A 21,342-nucleotide genomic window follows, 5' to 3' on the forward strand; every position below is an offset into this window, starting at 1 on the left:
ATCCCCTCTCACTAACTGTTCTTACTGAATTCTTCCACAGTTCCTATCATATGAGCAATCAGGTGCCTCCAGGGGGCAATCCTGGGTTCTTTTATCATCTCTATTTAAATTTCAGTCCTAGTTATCCTCACATCGGCTCATGATGGTGAAATCTATAGACTACAACTCTCATATTTGTACCTTCAGCTTGGAACTCTACCGTAGCTTCCAGATTCTTTACTCAACGGCTTCCATCACCTCCACTTGGACATTTAAAAGGCTTCATAAAATTGTCATACCAAAGCTGAGCTCCTGTCCCGCCATCACTTACCCTAAACTTGCTTCCCTTTTAGTCTTTGCCATTGCATTAAATGGAAACATCCTTCTGCTAGCCTAGGCAGAAACAAAATAAAGTAGAAAACAACAGCAGAACAAACCTGAGAGCCACCTCTAATTAATTTTTTTCTCTCTTGCTCAACTACTGCATCTCATCAATCAGAAAATTCAAATAGTGCTCATAAATTTATTATTTTACACCACTTTTACCGCTACCATCCCAGTGCAAACCAACATTATCTCTCAGCAGTTAGGACACAACAAAATGATGTACTTCTCTCTTTTGCTCTGTTCTCAAGTAGGACTAAAATTTTATCTTCTGCTTATGGGGTGAGTAGACGTGAATGTCTCCAGATAACATGGGACTTCTTTGATTCAATGTGTGATCTGAATTATCTTTACTTTTATGCTATTAACATAGTTCTGAAAAATATTGCTTTATCAGACTAGCAGGAATCAACTCAAAGTTCACATAAATGGATTACTTAGACCTCACTTACTATGTAATGACAGGGTTTTACTGTGTCTCCATTTACCTAAATGCCTGTTCCTAAGTCCCTTGGACTTTAGTCCTCTGAGGTTACGCCCCTTTTTGAACACTTGACAGTTAACCACCTAAAAATTAGCCATTTTTATTGTCTTAATAACTATGAATCTTTAAGTAGAAACCTACTGAAGCTTGTTAATGAAATACAGAAGATAGTAGTACAGTGATAAGCACACTTCGGGTGTTCTGTAAAAGCTAATGGAATGATCCAGAAAATAATTTTATTTATATGCTTACAGAAAAGGATTTATCATTGAGTTTTAATGCCAAGATTACAAACTTCAGACTTCAGAGTTTTGAAGTTACTTTCAAAAACATGTAGGTCATCCTTTGTATTTTGAATTTTAGAAAACTCAGACTCATAAAACTAAAGTTAAATGCTCACACACAAAAAAAGTCCCTCAAAAATACTTCACAGAAGAAAAAAATGTCCTAAGATGGCATTTATACACTCTAGAAAATTATTGTGATACCAGTTAAAATTGGTTAGAAATCAAAATAACATAGTCCTCAACAATCAATTAATTGACCTTAAATATAAATACATGCAATTGTGAAAATGTTGATCAATTACGCAATTTTTATACCTGATAATATATTTTCATTTTAATAGTCTGGAGAAAAAAGTTCTCTTTTAAAACTATCTTGTACACCATTCCTTTCTATTTCTAGCTTTTTGCTTTCAAATCATCTCTCTCTCCATATAGTTATTTTTAATTAAATTATTGGAGTAGCGTGATCTTACCTAGCTTCTTTATAAGCATGAATAATTCATTTTAAGATAATATTTTGGTTTTTTAAATATCATGGCGTACAGAGATGATAAGCAAAAGTATTAACGCCTGATTAGATGAAAAATCTCCCAATTAACCATCAAAATGTCTTTCATATTATTATTATTCAGTTATCAAGCTAATTGATATAGATTAAGTCCCTATATTCTGGATTTTTCACTTAGTGAATGAACTTTATTGAAGAAACAGGATTCCATCTGACACAGGTGTCTCCCTGTACCACCAGAAGACACACACACATGCAAACTGAAAACGTTGTGACATTCTTTTTAAAAAATCAAAAGATATGCATTCTTCTTTTGGTGTCAGCACTCTAGGAAATTTAACCTCAATTTGGAAGGCCACCCTCTGGGGCTCATCAGCTAGTAGCTGGTAGGTTTTTTCATCATAAAAGTAATTCTGTTTGAACAAACTTGTGGCACTTGGTACCAAACAAGAAATTTAACAGCCATAAAATTCTGCGTAGGGAGAGCACAACGTGAGGATTCTACCTGCCTTCAGAGGCTCACATAAGTATAATTATTGATGTTCCTTGGCCATAATCTAGAAAGAAGATGAGCTCTATTTAAAGGGTAAGAACTATAATCAAAGGCCATTAAAGGTAGGGATTTTCATCAAACTTGGGCTATTGAAGGGTTTGTGTTTTCCCTTGCGCCTTTGCCAAGAGGTTATTGAGCATAAGCTTTTGTTCAGACGAAACTGAATTTTTCCCCATCCCGTCTGTAGCTGCATATGCACGCACATAAGGAAATAACTGTTGTTAACGAAGGATGATATTGGCAGGGTGGGTGGTGTTTTTGTTATAGTTGAGAGTTCACTTTCATATACTCTCGCCAAGTCTAACTGACTCTGAAAGACCTTTTCTGACCAAGCGACAACATCACAGCCTTAACAGCCCTCATGGACTTTGTTGTGTGCACAAAACTCGAAATAATTTTATTTATATTTACCGTTTTATTGCTTCTTCTTGTCTTCGGCGTTTTTCATTCTTCTCTTTCAAATAGGCCAGGTTAGTTTCATTTCTCAAGCGATCATTCTCTCGCGCAATATCTGATGCATTCTGAATAACCAAGCCATCGTAGGCCTTCATCCCCATATCCTCAATGTACTGGAGAAATGTGTCCAAAGGGTCTTCCTCAGGATTAGAACTCATCATCTTGGAGGATATCATGTAAAGAGGAACACTGCCTGCAGGGTGAGAACACATTTTACTTTTATCCAGGGTGGGGAAAAAAGCAAGGTGCTGTTTATTATCCCTAACAACTCAAATCTCCAATGATTATGACCAAATCTGATTGGAGAAAATGTCTCACTAGAATAATTGCAACCAGAATATTTGAAGTAAATATTAAATAAGTGCTACCTGAGTAACAAACCCTCTCTTAAAGTAGCAACACTAGCAGGACAAAGGCCAAAGCTCTTGAACTATAAGATGATGCGAAGGTGTAAATACTGTATGCAAAGTTAAACATTTGGTTAGCATAATTACAATAATAATTTTGTTTCTTAAAATGTTTCTACACAAAGAAGATATATAAGATCCAAGCTTCATGTATTTCTGATTGCCATAAAGACTTTTCTGTTCAATTTCAGGTAAAATGATGTAATTATGTGGAAAGAACTTTTGTACATATATGTGCTTCCCTTAATTTTTGAAATTAAAATGCATGAATCTGAACTATTTATGCAAAATACAGTAGTAGTAAAAGAAAAACACATTTCTAATATAACTGTTCTATAAAAGAATCCTTTTTAACTCTTCATTCCTCTCCATAATGGTCCTCCATAATGTCTTCATACTACAACTAACATATCATAGATCACTAGGACCACATTAATCCTGACCAGTCTGGTAATTCAAGCATTGACAACTGTTGTCTCATTGTTACATGAAGTTTTAAAAACTTGAGCCTCAGAAAGGTTTACTGAGAAACCAAAATTAATCAAAACAAAACAAAAAAGCATAGGAATTTCAATTAGTATATATTACTCTCAACTGTTAAATGATGCTAGTAATAACTCCTACCTCCTGCTGATGTGAAGGTTAGGAGAGGTGAAGACTATAAATAATTTAGAATAGAGTTAAACAATAGTAAGTATGTAATACTATTAGCTAATATTATCATTAAAAAGTATGAACTGGCAGCAATAGTAATGTCAAATGTATATGTGTGGTTAGATGGGTAGATGGACAGATGGATGGAAGGAAGGCTTACTGTACTAATTGCATACTAATTGTGGTATAAGAAACTGGTATAATTGAGTCAGATTAAAAAACCAAAAGCAAAGTCAATTAACAAGGGGGAAAAAATTCTCCATTCAAAAGTTATCAATTCCCTTGCATGTTTTACTTTCTTTAAAAGACTTAGTAAGATATTTTTAAAATATCAGCCCAACTCTTTGATGTAAAACTCCCAGACTTTCGCTTTTTCAATTACAAATAATTTTCATTCTGATTTTTTTACAGGTATAATCATGTTCCAAAACCTGGATAATAACTATGGAAATTTTACTTCTCATCAGACTTTATTAGCATTTCAGCTGCCAGTCAATCCATATTTGATTTGGAACCCATGCTGAATTTAAGGATTTTTCTCTCCTATCTAAGAAATTATTGAAACTGGAGTCTAGATAAGGTTGTTTGTTAACTCTTCATTTTCATGTTAAGTTTTTATATGTTTTGTTTTATGTTAAGCTGTAATAGGTTAGCAAATGAAATGTCCTTTTAATTCCAACTATCTGGTGTAATTGAATTGTATTTTAATATCAGTCTGTCAGATTAGATGCTTATGTGATGGACATTAAGAATAGCAAATTAATGCTACAAATGATTGCAATTTGGGGGAAAATACAAGAAAATGATTCTCAGAGAGCTAAACCATTGCCATTGTCAGGAATTCACTTCTACCAAGGACTTAAGCAATAGTCCTTACTAGTGCCTGGATAAAAAAAGAGCAGCACAACTTCACGACAATTAATTCTACCCAAGTTAAGCAAGCCAAGTCACTACTACAAGAATTCTAGAGATAATGCCTCCGGCTGGATGATGATCACTCCTTCCTGCCCTCTAGCAAAATAGTATATTTCCCAATTGAATAAGGCATTATTACCCAAAGGTTTTTTTTTTTCCTTAAGTTTTCCTCCAACCAAAATGACACCAGAGATTCCTACACAGTTTATGTATTCCAAATATCAATAGGGCTACTTGTTTACCTCTGAAAACTAATTATCTTCCTAAGTAGTCTTTCAAATTGGCTGGAATTTAAATTATTTTTGTTCTGAGAAAATATTAAATAATATTATGAAGTATTTACACTATAGAAAGATGTATTTAACAAAATGGAGATCAATTTTTTGAGATGAAAATGAACCATCGTATCTAGTAAAACTTCAAAGTAATGAAAATTGGATAAATGTTTGTACACATGCTCCTGCCACCTAGTTCTAGAAAAGTATTAAATTCCATGACCATTCATTTATTCGAGTATTTGTTGAGCACGTGTTATGAACAGCCCTCATGAAGGCAGAATTGTGTCCCTCTAGATGTCTTAATGGCAGTGTTAGAGCAAAATAAATAAATAATTGCACTACTTGTGACTAGTGTGGATTTAGGTGGACTTCACTAGTTGGTCATACACATTTTATTTTCACTATTTTTAAGGGTGAGCAAGAAACATTGTTCGACGATCGTGTTTAGTCTCTGAAAATGAACACAGGCCTGATCAATGTTTAAACATCACACCTCTTTGTTTACTTGTCCACATGTAAAAAGTATAATAGTTTGTAATATTGAGGAGGCTGTGAGGCTGTCCTGAAGAGCATGGATAAGGAGGCTGGCAGAATGGCCTATAAACCCCAGTGAAGGCACCTCTAGCTCTAAGACTTCATACAAGTTAATTAACGTTTTTCAGCTACAATTTCCACATTAAAAAAAAATAGTGGTTGGAATAGACTCATGTTGTGAGTATTGAGTTAGAAATGCAAATTCCATAAATTTAACCATTATTAATAGTCAGTAACATTACTGTTAGTTTCCCAATTCTTAAACATGGCGAGAATTATATTTAATAATAATATAACCCCTTGATAAATGTAATTTTACTTTGAAACAAAGGTAAGTACAATGTTTATTGTAGTGCAACTTCCTTCAACATGCATTTGTAAATGGAGGCCAGGTTAGGAGTTCGTACATTCTTCCCCCAATCAAATATATATGGACAGCTCCACATAACCATTGTCCCCCATTGTCCACATCCAGAAAATAAAGAAACTGGGACATATGGACCACGAAGCTCATCCCATCTCTCAAACCCTAGATCTCCACCCTTCCAAGGCAAAAGTGTTTCTCAGGCAAATGAACTATGAGTAAATAGATTCATGGCCTTACTAGCGAAAAGACAACCTTATGTTCATTGTCTACTTCATTATACAGTGAGAACCCACAGACAGGTACAACCATAAATCTCTGTTTTTTGGAAATTTATATTTACACCTAAGGTAGATATTGAATAAGGTATGTTGTAAACCACCAAAAAGTTGGCTGCATTTTGACTGTTGGATATTAAGTCAAGTTTATTTGTGGTCCTTGAATGACAATAAGGTATGCAAGAATTTTATAAAGGCTTTCCTCGAACATCTAATCCTATGTTGGCATCCTAGAAGACCCTATTTGTTAAGAGGCAAATGGCCCCTCTCCTCCAGGTAGCATCTTTAGCTCTGTCTCCGTAAGTAAGGGAGTCTGACTTACTGAACGACCATTAACTGGTGCATGGGATATTTGTGACAACAGAGTGGGTGAGACTAAGGTGGAACTCTGGCTTTTCTACAGGCATCCCTTTTAATTGAGTTCATCCCCTTTAATTGAGTTCATTGAGTCTGTTGCCATTTTTGCTCAAAACAAATTATTTTAGCCCCTTCCCTGCTCCCTGAGCATTGGTTGAAAACGAGCATCTTTGGTCTTCATTTAGAAGACAGATGTATTCTCTTTGCAACACACAATATTGATACAAGTAGTGCAACACTGTGTGTGCATTCCTTGAAATTTGTGGCCAACATTTAAAATTTGTGTCAGGGACCCTCCTGGGAAAGCACCTAAAATGACCGAAATCAGATTTCCTGTACAATCTACAGATACCTTCACATCCTCCCTTTCTCTGCCTTTCCTCCACTGTGGTATTCTGCATTCATAAAAGACTCTTTTAGTTTAAGTTTTTAGATTACTGTATTTAGAATCATAGCCATTCTAATGTAAGTTACAGATGTTGGCTTTCACACAGCTGTATGGTTAACTGCTCAACTTTATTTTATTCTTTTACTTTGTTATTTACATCATGTTGACCACACCCTTCACAAAGATCACTTTGTATAACACTGTGACACTTCTCAAAATTTGAAATTTCATTCCACCCAGCTAAATTGCACCAAATTAAACTGATGGAATTCTTACCATAAGTTAAATGCTAAGCATGTAACTGTTTATTGAGTTAACCATTTTCTTATTTTCTTTTGTGCAAGGCCATCATTATACTTTACCAATGCTGAACCTAGAGCTGAAGGTAACATTCCATTTCTTTACAATTGTTTCCACTGAAATAAAACTACCCGTTATATACACATGTGGAGCATAAGCTAAGTATGGTAAGTCCAAATGGAATTCATAGAAACACTAAAACATTTAAAAAACACTCATTTTTTTTTCTGTAGTTTCCTGCTACTGCTTCCATCCAGAGAAGTCAAGAATCTAAGACACTACGTGACCCTTAGTTCCGAAGCTTAAAAAAAGCAGCATTTTTGAGAAAGATGCGTATGCAAAAGAATTGAACTAAGATTATAGATTTATGTGGGCTATTCCCATTGTAAATTAAGGTATCAGTTGTATGTGGTCTCAATCTACCAGAGGGTATTTATTGTGGCACCAACTAATATCAAGATTGAGTTCCCCATGGTATAGAGGGTTTTTTATTAATTACAAGATATTGTTGAATCAATGGTGTACAAAGAGTAAGATAAATATTAGGCATGCCATCTTCCTTCTCATGCATGGTTAAGCATTTCTCTTCCCTTTGCTTCAGAACAAATTTCTTCATAAGTATAATTTCATACATTGCTATATCAAGCACTCTAGCTCATAAGGACTGGCTAGAATAGACATGTACACTGATTTGTCAGGCAGAGCCTTCCAATGGGCAATTTATCTCCATTTACCAAAAGCAGAGCTTTATAGGTACTAGTATCATCTGAGTAAGTTAGTCCAGTAGCCTTCATAGGCACAGATCCTTTTATCTTTTATTAAGGTATTTATCTAGAATCTGAAACTTTTATTTTCCAAGATATAAAGTTGTGACAACTCCGTTAACTTGGTTATTTGCCACATATACTAAGTGGTGGAGAAAGAAAAGGCTCTGTCTTGGGAGAGAGTGGATTCCTAATCCTAATACCTGAAGCTCTATGAGAAGCTCCCTTAATTTTAGGCCACAGTTAATCCTACAAGATAATCTTATAGCTATAATAAGATAGTTTATTTTGTACCATTGTTATAATGCTACTTGTGACCAGCCAGAAGAACACAATACATAGAATGGAATAAATATCCTAATTGAAACCTAAATATTTTACTTTTATTGTACTTCACATTTGTGTTTTTATTTTATTTGCAGAGAGGAAAGTTTTCTAGTCTCCACCTTTATATATTTCTGAGCTCTTTAAATCACACCTGTCTCAATGCTGTGAGGAAGTTATTAGAATTTGAGTTACTAAGATTTGAGTTTCCTTCCTACTCCAATCATTGCATCTTCTTTGAGGTAGACAATCCTATTTTTGTTTCCTCATATTATTGATCCAATAAAAGTTTCCCAAGGCAATTTCGACTAATTTTTGTTGTTTTTGTTCAGCAGGAGAAAAAAAATCTTTTACAAGTTTTGCATGTACTCAAACCAATTTGAAAACACATTGTGTGTGAAAATGTAAGTATTTAAATAATCAGACTTCTGATACATATGTAAAATACATATGCAAATTAATATTTAAAATTTGCTGACTTCACATAGGACCAAATCATCAGGCTAGCCTGGTTATAACCCATAACACATGTAAACCATGTCAAATTTTTTTTCTGATAAAAATCTTATAATTTGTCAAGCATTACTCCTATAATTTCACTTTGATTATGCTTGAAATCCTACTCCCTACCCCACAAATGGTCACACTCATTTTCTCATTCTCAGTGTCATCAAAATGCAGCTGTTCTGCCCAAAATGGGAAACGTTGAAGTTACAACCAAGAAAGCTTGCTAAAGTGACTACAAAGACACTGATTGCTTTTTTCTCAGAAAGCAGATTACTTTGCAGTGAGTTTTTCTCCACGATCTCTCTTCCCAAAATGAGTAAAATAGGCATAAATCGTGTTAATGCAGTAGCATCATGAATTGGTATCTCCCCCTCATCTTCCAGGTTGTCATGGTGCTGTATGCCCATGGTGTAAAGGGATTGTACATTTCCATTAATATTAGAGACTCATGCAAAATGCCAGTGGCTGAGATACTTTTTGGAGGCTTGGGCCAAATGGTTCCAGATGCTTACAAGGCATTATTTGCAAAGTAGATGTAGTCAGTCTAATAAATTGCTGACTGGAGCTAGAGTGGGAACCATCTAATTGAATTGGGAGTCTATAATTTATTTATTTATTTAAACAATAGCCAACCTTCTTGTGTCTAGGATTTTTACACTTCTCTTCCTAAACTTGACAGATGTTTCAAGTCCTCAGGCTTCTCCACTGTCCCTTGTGCGGTTGCAATATTTTTCTCTGGTCTGTTTCCACTAATTCTCTAAACTATCTGTGTCCTTCACATAGTCCCTTTCTTTGCTGAGTTGGCTCATGTATGTTGCACTTTCCATAGGAAAACAAAATAATTTCTGCATTTGTGGACCACATTTTCTCATTACTTTGTATAATTGGTGCTTGCTTGACAATATATAAAATAAATGGGAACATTGTCTAAAATGTGAAGAATTAGGAAGAGACTTAATTTTAACTCTTTCTCTATATTTGTTATTCCACACTACTTGGTTATAAATGCTGGATGTTAAAATGACTAAAACTACATCATGTAACCTTTTCATTTGAATTTCATTACTTTTTGGCTATATTTAGAAAAAAATCAAATTATATGGTACCAAAACAACTTTAGTATTTCCTAATGATAGTGAAAAATACTATTTTATGCAACAGTTTTTCCAGAGATGAAATACCCACATGTCTTGTATTTAAAATATTGCTGAGTAGTTGGAAAAATTAGGATGGAGACACCCCAACAAAATAAGAACATGTCCCAAGTAAAACAAGTCCACCTAAAGTTTTACAGAAAATATTTATTGTGATGAGACTAATAAAATCTTTCTGACATTGAATAGTATTAAAAAATGTTCCTCAAAGTGTGTAATCAGTCAGGAAGAAGCAGTGTCAGCTTTGCTGTTTGTCTGGTAGTTTTGAATTTTGGGGGGTAGTCTGTCTTTTTTTCCTGAGAATGTAAAATTGGGCTCTCACTGCTGACACAAATGTGCTAAGAGGCTGTTGTAAAATATTTATGGTATGGAATAGTGGATAAATAGCTAGCATGAACAACTTGAATGCCAATTAATACCCTGGAAAACATTTTCAATGCTGTTAATAATTCAACATGGCTTATTTTACTAATGAAAATCTAGTTTAACCATTTCCATGGTAATGTAACTAAGTGGGTAAGGGAGTAAAAATAGCCTCAGGCTCACTAAAGCCCTGGATGCCTTCACTGTGGCTTTATTTCTGCTCCACCTAATAAGGCATGCAAACTTCAGCATTAAGTATCCCTAACTAAAATCCATTCCATTTTACCACCAGATTGCTTGATCTATTTAGTGCTGGATTCAATTAGCATGCTTAGAGAATCTGAAAAATGAGATACATACCAAAATTTAAGTCCCCAGGGAGAGCTAAGTGCAATAACCAGAAGGTGACTTGTGTCTGTCAGAGCCCTCTCTCACGGTTGATCTCAGGGCAGTTCTGTAGGAGTAATCCAGCACCATAAGAGATAGACTTGTAGTTCAGCTCAGTGTTTCTTCAATTAAAGTGCATTGTGTCAGGATGGGAAAAGTGTCGACTCCGAGATTCTTCATCACTAGATCAGAGCATTCTCGATGTCCTTCCTATCAGATAAAATGGCCTTTAAAGTTTGCTAGGAAGATGCAGTGGCAGAAGACAGGTGCTTGCTTCCTTAAATCGACATTCGGAGAAAAGAGGGCATAGCTAATGGGTGGGGATGAACACACAACCCCTCTCCTTCCAGGTCCAGCAGGGAAGAAATTGAATGATTTTACCCACTTTGCTACACAGATGATTACAAGACCCGAAGCAATCACCAAGCTGACTAAGGTACTTCATTTGATTATATTCTGCGAAGACAAAAATAAATGAAAACAAAAAATCAGAAACATCCTTTCTAAATGTCTCCTTTCAGCCAAAAAGATGCTCTTTCTCATTGCCACTTACATACAGAAGGTTTGGAGCAGCCCAGCTTGTGGCATAGTCCCTCCCCCGTGACAACCAGCTCTCTCTCTCTCATTCTCTCTCCCTCCACTCCCTCCCTCCCTCCCTCCCTGCCCCTGACTCCCTCCCTTCCTGCTTCTCTTTCTCCTCTCCAGCTGCCTTAGTCTGTTGAAGCTGCTGCTGATTAATCAGGGATTCTGAAACAAAGAACCTACCTTCTGAAATAAGCAGTAATCTTTCTTCTCTGTTTCTGCAATCCGTCTGCATTGAACGGCAAGGCTGCCAGCGTTCTAGCACCTTGGATAGTTCCTGCTCACTAGGCCCATTGGAAAAGGGAGAAGAAGCAACTGAAGAAATTGCAAGAAACCGGAAAGCGGCATCGTTCTAGTTTGGATTTCGGCTCCCTGGGGGCTCCCATCCTCATTAAAGGCCTCACATCTAGGCAACAGAACCTCTCTCTTTTATCTAACTGAGCTGAAGTCTGATTATTAAATAATAAAAGGAAAAGAGGGTAAAGAAATACCCTTCATTTATATTCACTATAGCACTAATTTAGTCTTTATGGAGAGGAAAAATATAAATCCATTGAAAACAAACGTTCTTACTACAGAGAATGGTTAAGTTATAAGCATTTCACCCTTGGTGTGGCTAACGAAAATGAGCAACAACTTAAATGGAACATCTAGATCTCAGTTTGATACCTTTATTTGATATCAATTTTGCCTCCACCCTCCCTGCACAGCCGAACCATGCACACAATTACTGCTGACGTACTTCAGGCTGCTGCTTGGGGAGAGAGGGGAGGAGCCTTTTAACCTCATCAAAACAGCTTCATGCCACCTGCTCCCATGGCATGAGAACAAAACTAGCCCACTTAGAAAGAACATGCACAGTACACACGTGTGTGGAACAAAGATCTCACTCAGACTGCACATTTTTTTAACTAAAATAAGATGCAAAATAAATATGACATATATGTCATTAATTCCTATAGACTCGTTGTTAAAATTAAAGTCATTCTATTTCTGATATTTCCCAAGGACTCTCCTCATTCTGTTCTTAATACTCTACTGAATATATACATATATATCATGTTATATACCACAACTTAAATATGGGAGTGTGTTTGTGTGTATTTGTATTTACTAAGTTCAAAGTTTTTATCATACTTGCTCCTCCTCAGTAAAAACTAAAATGTACATGTTATAATCTATTAACTTTGCACTATGATAAAAGGAACAATATGTAATACATTTCTGATTGATATGGGCTAAAAAAAAAAAAGCAATTCTGATGGGAGGGGATGTGCTTATTATTTGATAGTGATCAAGTTGATTTTTTCCCCTCACATTCTTTTTCAGTAACTCACTGTAAATGACCTTCAATTGCAGGTTGATTTTCCCAAGAGTTATTTTTAACATCTATATTCATAACCAATGTCTTAGAAAATAGTTTTCTAAATTTAGTTTTTAATGCATTGACAGACCACAAAAATAAACTTAAGTTCACCTGTCTAATTCTTAAATGTCACCTGGGACTACACTATAATTTTCTTAAATTATATTTCTTTCACTTGTAAGTACCTGAGGAAAAATAAAATCAACACATTATATTACTGAAAAGCTTTTCGATTTCACATGTTCTGAAGTTCATTCCTGAAGCTCATCACTTATTTCTTGGTCTTTGTGTATCTAGCTTTTGGTTGGAACAGGACATCTGTTTAATTTTAAGAAGGATTCTGCAAGATGAGATAGATGAAAAGAAAAGAAGGAGGAGAAATACAAATGTGAAAGAGAAGAGGCCACACGTCTCTCATACTCTCTTCCCCCATCCCAATGCTCTCCCTCTCCCTCTCTCTCTCTCTCTGTCTTACGAAGGTTCTAAATACCTAGCACATTGCTGAAAACTGCCTCAAACACCACTTATAAACTAGTAACAGCCACCACACTGTGATCAAGAGGTTTACTAATGTGCCATAATTTTTGGTAGTGAAGTGTTCTCATAGATTTTGTCTTTCAGCACATGACCAAAGGTGGAAAAAATTCTTTACAAAAAAAAAAAAATTATTGAGCCATTTTAGAAAATGGAAATACTTTATCATGACTGATAATTTTGCCAGTCCAGCAGTCTATATTTTGAACTACAGAGAGCTTGAATAAACTGTAGTGTAAAGTCCATTTCTTTATATGAGAAAAATACTGCCAAGATAAGTACACTGACTTACTTCCAAGCTCACATTTATTGCCTCATTAGGATTAAGACCCAAGGTCACTGGGCTGACTGCAGGTCACCTCATCTTTGGCCAGTACAGTGGTTCTCAGTCCCCTTGATTTCATGCACCAGAATAATCCAAACAAAGTGAGGAGACGCTGACATACCGCTGCCAAGCGTAAAAAATGAAGAATTTGCCATTTCCTTAACACAAAAAATAAAAGGCTTCTTTATATTAGAAGAATAGAGAAAGCATACTTATAACAATAGATGGTCTTTTAAGTTTCATATTTTCAACTTTAGGAAAATATATATTTTCCTTCATTTCCTTCCTTCCCTTCTTCCTTCCTTCCTTCCTTCCTTCCTTCCTTCCTCTCCTCCTTCCTTCCTCCCTCTCCTCTTTCCTTCCTTCTTGTTTCTTCTTTCCTTCCTTCCTTCCTTGCTTCCTTCCTTCCTCCTCCCTTCCTCCTTTCCTTCCTCCCATCCTTCCTCCCTCCCTCCCTTCCTCTGTCCCTTCCTTTTTCCCTTCCTTCATTCCTTCTTTCCTTCCTTCCTCCCTTCCTCCCTCCCTCCCTTCCTCCCTTCCTCCCTCCTTCCTTCCTCCTTCCTTCCCTCCTTCCTTCCTTCCTTCCTGATTTCCTGCCTCCCTGCCTTTCTTTTCTTTTTCTTTCTTTTTCTCTTTATATTACAGAATAGGGCTTGAGAATCATCACATTATACCAACCCCATTTTCTCAATCCCACATTTTCCTCATTCTAGGTGTCAATGTCACTGATAGGGCAATATCTTCTCTGGAGACATACTAGTGTATAGGAGTTTATAAAAACCTTTGAGGATCATGCTGAGAAGGACCCCAGAACTACTTTAGGTCTCACTGAATGAAACAGCAAAGGATCTTTACTCTTGCAAGTCATCTTAGAGCCAAATGCAGAACTCACCTCTACTCATTTCAATAGTATCTGGAGAAAAGTGCATTGGAAAAACTTTAAGTTAAAAATCCTCATATCAGGAATAAAGGTATAGAGATATATAAAAAGCTCAAATTATACTCATGCATTGGTTTATTTCTTGTACATCTTTACATGGATGTTTCTGATGTCAATAAGAAACAAGTCATTGAGATACCTGATGACTTGGTATTTCTTTTAAAGTTCTTTAGTCAGGGTAGAGTTTAGCTCTTTGGTTACACTGTATTAATGGTGTTTGATGTTTTAGGGGTTAAATAGGTCCTTTCAGTGAACTTGGATAGACCAGAAGAGTCAGCGCCCTGAAAATGCTTCTTATTCTATACATCAGCCAGATAGTGGAAGGTGCTTGATGTATAAAAGTGATGTAAATGAGAAAAGTGGGAATTGAAATAGAACAATTTAGTTACCCAAATTTTAAAGGGTTTATTCAAATACATGAAGTGAGGATGTACTCTCTGAAGTCATATCAAAATTTATTACAAAGCCTTTCGAGTTTTTTTTTTTTTCCATGATCTGTACTCTTTCTATTATTCTTTTCACATTTAGCTTAGGGAGGTGACCCCTCTGTTATAATGAAATTATTCCACTAGGGAAAAAGCTAATCTCCTTCCCATCCAATCAGGATTTCTAACCCTTCTGGTAACAGCGTGAAATGAAAGTCTTGGTAGAATGAAAACCATATGCTCTTCATGATTTTTGCCTGTAACAATGTAGATGTCGACAGAAGTCGCACATATGACTTAGGGGTCGTGGGGCAGCAGATGGCAATATGGGTGCTCCAAGATGCAGCATACTCAGTAGCTAAAAAAGAAAGAAAAAGTAAAAGATTTATGGTCTAATAATACACAAAAAAACTGCATTTATAGTGCCAAGGGGGAAAACTGGCAATAAATGAAATATTCCCATGACAAGAGACTTAGGAATAGATCCCAACATCCCTCCACTGTTTTGTCCAACAGATATTTTCTAGTAAAGATTTCAGAAATACCATCAATGTATTCATCGCTATACTAACAATGATAAAAATATTGCTAAACAAGGATCCATATATTCTAGTGAATCAGACACCCCCACTCCAACCAATCATCTCTCTTCTTTGAATGAATAATATCTATACTTTTCAAAAGTCAAATATATCTTACCCTCATAGTTTGTCCTGATTTACCACATTCAAACTGGATGCTTGTTCTCTGTATTATGAAATACCCAGTATAATTAAAAATAAAGTCATGAATTTTTTATACTCTACCAAATATTCCTATTTCATTGTTCAAATGTTTTTGCCTAAGAGTCCTTAAGAGTGGAGCCCTTCCTTTCTGTTCCCATGGCCCCAGCATATAGATTGTGTCTAGTCAGTGGTAGGGATTTTCTGAATGAATGCATGACTGCATATCTCATCTGATGACATGTTCTGCCCAAGTAGAAAATTCAAAAGTACCCATATGATGAACATGAGATTGTCTTTTTTAAAATAAAAGTATAAATGGAAATTTAAATATAGAAGTAACCAAACTAAATTCCAAGTAAGTGAGGAAGAAAAATATTTCCAAAGGAACTCCATAGTTTTTCTAACTAAAAATGCAAAATAACCAGTTTGAAACTTGCTAGAAATAATAAAATTGCTCCATAGGAAGACCAACTGAATATATAAACATAAGGATCATATTTAGAGAAAACAGTAAGATTCTTCTAAGATACTGTTTTAGTCAACTCAGGCTTTGAAAACAAGATACAATCGACTGAGTGGCTTAAATAACAGAATTTTATTTTTCATGGTTCTGGAGCTTGAGTAGGCCAAGATCAAAGTGCTGGTAGATTTGGTTCCTGGTCAGGGATCCTTTGCTGGCTTGCAAATTGTACCTTCTGGCTGTGTGTCCTCACATGGGAGGGAGAGAGAGAGAGAGAGTCTCTTCCTCTTCTTATAAGGACACTAATCCCATGACAGTGGCCTCACTCTTTTGACTGCTTCTAAACTGTATTCCCTCCCAAATGCCCCACCTGCAAATACCATCACACTGGGGCATAGAGCTCCAATGTGTGGATTTTGAGGCAGACACAAAGATTCAATCCAAAACAGAGACATAAAAAAGATTCGGGAAAGTACAGAAATTCCTTGTTCTTGAATAGGAAGAAAAAATTTAATAAACAATTACTTCTTACTAAATTCACTAGAGTGAATGCAATTCCAATTTAAATAAAACTGTTTTGTAGGCCTTGAAAAGCTATTGGCAGAGATGTTCTTGACTAAATATTAAAACATCCTGCAAAGCTTTATTGATTTTATTGTAGTATGGCACAAGACTTGATTGTGAATCTATAGTATAGGTTAGAAAGTGCAGGGAAAATATATACAACTGTAGGTATTTAGCATTAAATATGTCATTGCATATCAATAAATAATAAAATTGAAAAACAGAGAAATGTATACATACACAATGAATTTTCACAGTTCCTTACATGAAAATAAATCTAGATACTTGCAAAACAAAATACGGTCTAAGAACCTACAGCATCAGCTCATTATATATGCAATTTGGGTCTCTCCCCAAATTGCCTGTCTTAGTCTGTTCAGGCTGCTATAATAAAATGTCACCGACTAGGTGGCTTAAATAACAGAAATTAGTTTATCACAGTTCTACAGAGTGGAGGTCTGAGTTCAGAATGCCAACATGCTTGGGTTCTGGTGAAGGCTCTCTTTCTGGTGTCCTCACATGGGGTGGGGGAGAGATTGAGAGAGAGAGAGAGAGAGAGAGAGCTCTCATAAAGTCACTAATCCCATCTTGAGGGCCCTACCCCATGACCTAATTACCTCCCCAAGGCCCCATCTCCAAATATCATCACACTGAGAATTTAGGGTTTCAACATATGAATTTGAGGGGACACAAGCACGTAGTCCATGACATTATTCGGGTCAGGATCTGCATTATAACATATGTCTAGGTGATTGGGGATACATATTAACATTTGAGAAAAACTGTTCAAAGAAATTCCTCTGATGATGAAAATGGTATATATCTGCACTGTCGAAAATAATAACCGTTAGCCTGATGCAGTAGCATGAACCTGTAGTCAGCCTACTTGGGAAGCTTAGGCAAGACGATTGCTTGAGCCCAGGAATTGAAGGCCAGCTGGGCAGTGTAAGGAGGGCCAGCCCCTGAGAAAATAAAATATAATATAATAGCCACTAGCTACACGTGGCTATTGAGCACTTAAACTTTGGTTAGTATGACTGAGGAATCACATTCAAAATTTTATTTTAATTAATTTAAATTTAAAATCCACATGTAAATAATGGCTACCATATTGAACAATTTATCTCCAGACGTCTGAAATATTTGTATATGAAAACAGTAATTTACGAAAATAAATTTTAACATTATCTTAGAGCGGAGATGACCTATCTCAAGATAACTAAAGATAAAGTTCGAAACAACTAAGTGATAACAAAGAAAACTGAATACATAAAAACATAAAACTTTTTTTTAAATTTATTTTTAACCTTTATGTTAGGTTCGTGGGTTCATGTGAAGGTTGGTTATATTGGTAAACTCATTTCATGGGGGATTGCTGTACAGATTATTTCATCACCCAGGTATTAAGCCTAGTACCCAATAATTTCCTTGTGCTCATCTCCCTCCTCCCAAACTCCACCCTCAAGTAGACCCCACTATCTGTTGTTCTCTTCTTTGTGTTCTTGAGTTCTCATCATTTAACTACCACTTACAAGTGAGAACATGTGGTATTTGGCTTTCTGTTCCTCCATTGGTTCAACCATTGAGGAATGCAGTAGTGTGATTCCTCAAAGAGCTAAGAGCAGAATTATCATTCGACCCAGCAGTCTCATTCTGGGTATACTCCGAGGAAAATAGATCATTCTACCATAAAGATACAGCACGTGAATGTTCATTGCATTACTATTCACAATAGCAAAGTCATGGAATCAACCTAAACACCCATCAATGACAGATTGCATAAAGAAATTGAGCTACATATACACCATGGAATACTATGCGACCCCGAAAAAGAATGAAGTAATCTCTTTTGTGGGAACATGGATGGAGCTGGAGGCTATTATTCTTAAAAATGTAAAACATTTAAGTAGGAAAAGAGTATAAATAAAGTTAACAGTTATGTATTTCTATATTTTATTATAAATAAACAAGAACTAAACACCATAGCACTTAACAAGGGCAAAGAAAAGGAAGGGGTCAATCATAAATAAGAAATTGAAATGGCAAATACATACAAAAAATATGTTTAACCTTATAGTAATAAAATGAAAATTAAATCAACAATGGGTCTTAGTTTTTCATAATAGCTCATACTGGCATAAATGTGGAGAAATGAATAGTTGTGTAAATGCACACAACCAAAATGTGAGGAAATATGATAATTTCAATTTTTTAATGTGCACAGTCTTTGAAATAATAATTTTACTTTCAGGACATGGTAAGTGTGCCAGACTATATGTTTGAGACTACTCATGGTTTGGAATAGCAAAAATGTTAAAGCTTCCTATATGTCTAAAAACAGGAGAGTGAAAGATAAGTTATTATATAACAATTAAAATTATAATATAGGTTTATATTCATTTATGTGAATGTGGGTATTGTGAGGAGGGCAAGAGCATTAGCTCTGAGAAGGAACCACTGGGCTGGTGTACTGCTTACCCTGTAACCTAACTATGTGACAATGGAAAAGATATATAATTTCTCTCTGCCTCAATTTTTTTATCTGAAAACAGCAATAAGAATAGTATAAACTTACACATTTATATTGAAGTTTAGTTATATGTAAAAGCCTATGTAAAATAACTATATTTAGAATTTAATAAGTATCAATAAATGCTAGCTGATCTTCAATTTTTATTTTTATTTTAAGTTCTGGGGTACATGTGCAGAATGTGCAGTTTTATTACACAGGTAAACATGTGGCATGGTGGTTTGCTGCACCTATCAACCCATCACCTAGGTATTAAGCCCAGCAAGCATTAGCTATTATTCCTAACGTTCGCCCTACCCCCACCTCATGACAGGCCCCAGTGTGTACTGTTCCCCTCCCTGTGTCCGTGTGTTCTCATTGTTCAGATCCCACTTATAAGTGAGAACATGCAGTGCTTGGTTTTCTGTTCCTGTGTTAGTTTGCTGAGGATAATGGTTTCCAGCTCCATTCATGTCCCTGCAAAGGACATGGTCTCATTCCTTTTTATGTCTGCATGGCATTCCCATCAATGATAGACAAGATAAAGAAAATGTGCTATATAACACGATAACTGATATTTCAGTAGATGTTATAACAGTAATAAGAAAGTACTTGGAAAGATAATCAGTAATAGGTCTGCCTTTGCCAAGTCACCCATTGGTTCATGAGTGGCCATTTAACTTTCTTTTTTTTTTTTTTTTTTTTGAGACGGAGTCTCGTTCTGTCGCCCGGGCTGGAGTGCAGTGGCCGGATCTCAGCTCACTGCAAGCTCTGCCTCCCGGGTTTACGCCATTCTCCTGCCTCAGCCTCCGAGTAGCTGGGACTACAGGCGCCCGCCACCTCGCCCGGCTAGTTTTTTTGTGTGTGTTTTTTTAGTAGAGACGGGGTTTCACCATGTTGGCCAGGATGGTCTCGATCTCCTGACCTCGTGATCCGCCCGTCTCGGCCTCCCAAAGTGCTGGGATTACAGGCTTGAGCCACCGCGCCCGGCCCATTTAACTTTCTTTACTATTTCACTTGAAATACTGTTTCATCCTGTCTTTCATGACATTGGATTCTTCTGTTTTTCCTCTTATTTCAATGCCTTCTTCCTCCTGGTTTCTTTTGCTGACTCTCTCCTCTGTTTAAGTTCTAAATGTTGGAGTGCTCCAGATCTCAGGCCTGGCTCTCTGTCCTTTCTGTATCCATATTTTCTTCCTGATCCTTCAGTCTAAAAACGAAAGCCACCAGTCCCTTTATTACATCGACTGGATACATTCCATTTCAAATACATACCACCATTTGAATGATCTTGTTTACACACACATTTGTAGGATATATTCTTACTACTGGTAATTTTATTAGTTTCTCCTTACTAAGATGTAAGTCCCATGAGAATAAGAACCTTGTATGTGCTTGTTCATCTTTGCATCCCAGCATATGGATCAGAGTCTTGTATAAGAGTTCTTGAATGAAAATTTATTGAATAACTGTATTACCTAGGAAAGAACATCTTTTAGAACATGTGCATACCTATAATGCTTTTGCATAAACATAATATTCACAATAACAGTAATAGCAAGCACATACACAATGTTTATTATGTGCCCTACTTATATTAACTAAATCGTTCAATCACCACACTAATTTTAAGAGATAGGCACTTTAATTCTTCTCATTTTAAAAATTAGAGTATTGAGGCAAACAGACTTGAACTGATGTCTAAGGCTATGCAACTATTACATGTAGAGGAAAATGCAGAAAAAAATAGCATAATTTTGTTTATATCTGGCATTTATCTATTTTTTATTCAAAAATAAATGTCTGTGTTGCTTAGGTCTCCCCAATAGGTGTATACTCTTTTTACAATACTTTTATATGGTAATTTTAAGGGAAATGTAAAATCCTATCTTCGCAAAACTACCCCCGAAAGAAGAGCCTTGGGAATCTGTGGGTTTCCACTTATTTTTAAAATAAGAAGGCAAGAGGATTTGTGGAATAGAAATGCCTCCAATGCATTACCAAGTTGGCAGTATCTGCAACAAAGAGATAAAAATTCAAAAGTAAGTACGAGTGTATTGGGCAGATAGGATTTGGGGCAAAGTAATAAAGCAAGCAGGGGATTGCAGGTGGAAACAACCTGCCTAATGAAAACATTTAAAACAGAGTTTAAGAGATGATGTCCTTCAGGTTTGGGGGCAGGTTGGTTTTCAGTGACTGGCTTCCTTGATGCTGAGCCAAGTCTTGCCCACTTTTTCGGCTTCTGTCACATAGAATACTATAGCTTGTTTCACCTAAAGTGGGAACA

General features: G+C 36.0%; 1 protein-coding gene across 1 annotated transcript in view; it reads right to left on the reverse strand.

The window, feature by feature from the left end:
• The window catches only part of NYAP2 (neuronal tyrosine-phosphorylated phosphoinositide-3-kinase adaptor 2), a 294,179-nt gene extending 282,240 nt beyond the window's left edge, over positions 1-11,939 (reverse strand). Inside the window, exons 1-3 of the mRNA XM_010354777.2 lie at positions 11,391-11,939; positions 10,599-11,081; positions 2,607-2,844 (exon numbers count right to left, since the gene is read on the reverse strand). Of these exons, the coding sequence (XP_010353079.2) occupies positions 2,607-2,827 (221 nt within the window). The 5' untranslated portion in view covers positions 2,828-2,844; positions 10,599-11,081; positions 11,391-11,939. The remainder of the gene's footprint in view (positions 1-2,606; positions 2,845-10,598; positions 11,082-11,390) is intronic.
• Between the last annotated feature and the right edge of the window lie 9,403 nt (positions 11,940-21,342).

The sequence above is a fragment of the Rhinopithecus roxellana genome, chromosome 14 (genome assembly GCF_007565055.1).
Source record: "Rhinopithecus roxellana isolate Shanxi Qingling chromosome 14, ASM756505v1, whole genome shotgun sequence".
NCBI classification, from domain to species: domain Eukaryota; kingdom Metazoa; phylum Chordata; class Mammalia; order Primates; family Cercopithecidae; genus Rhinopithecus; species Rhinopithecus roxellana.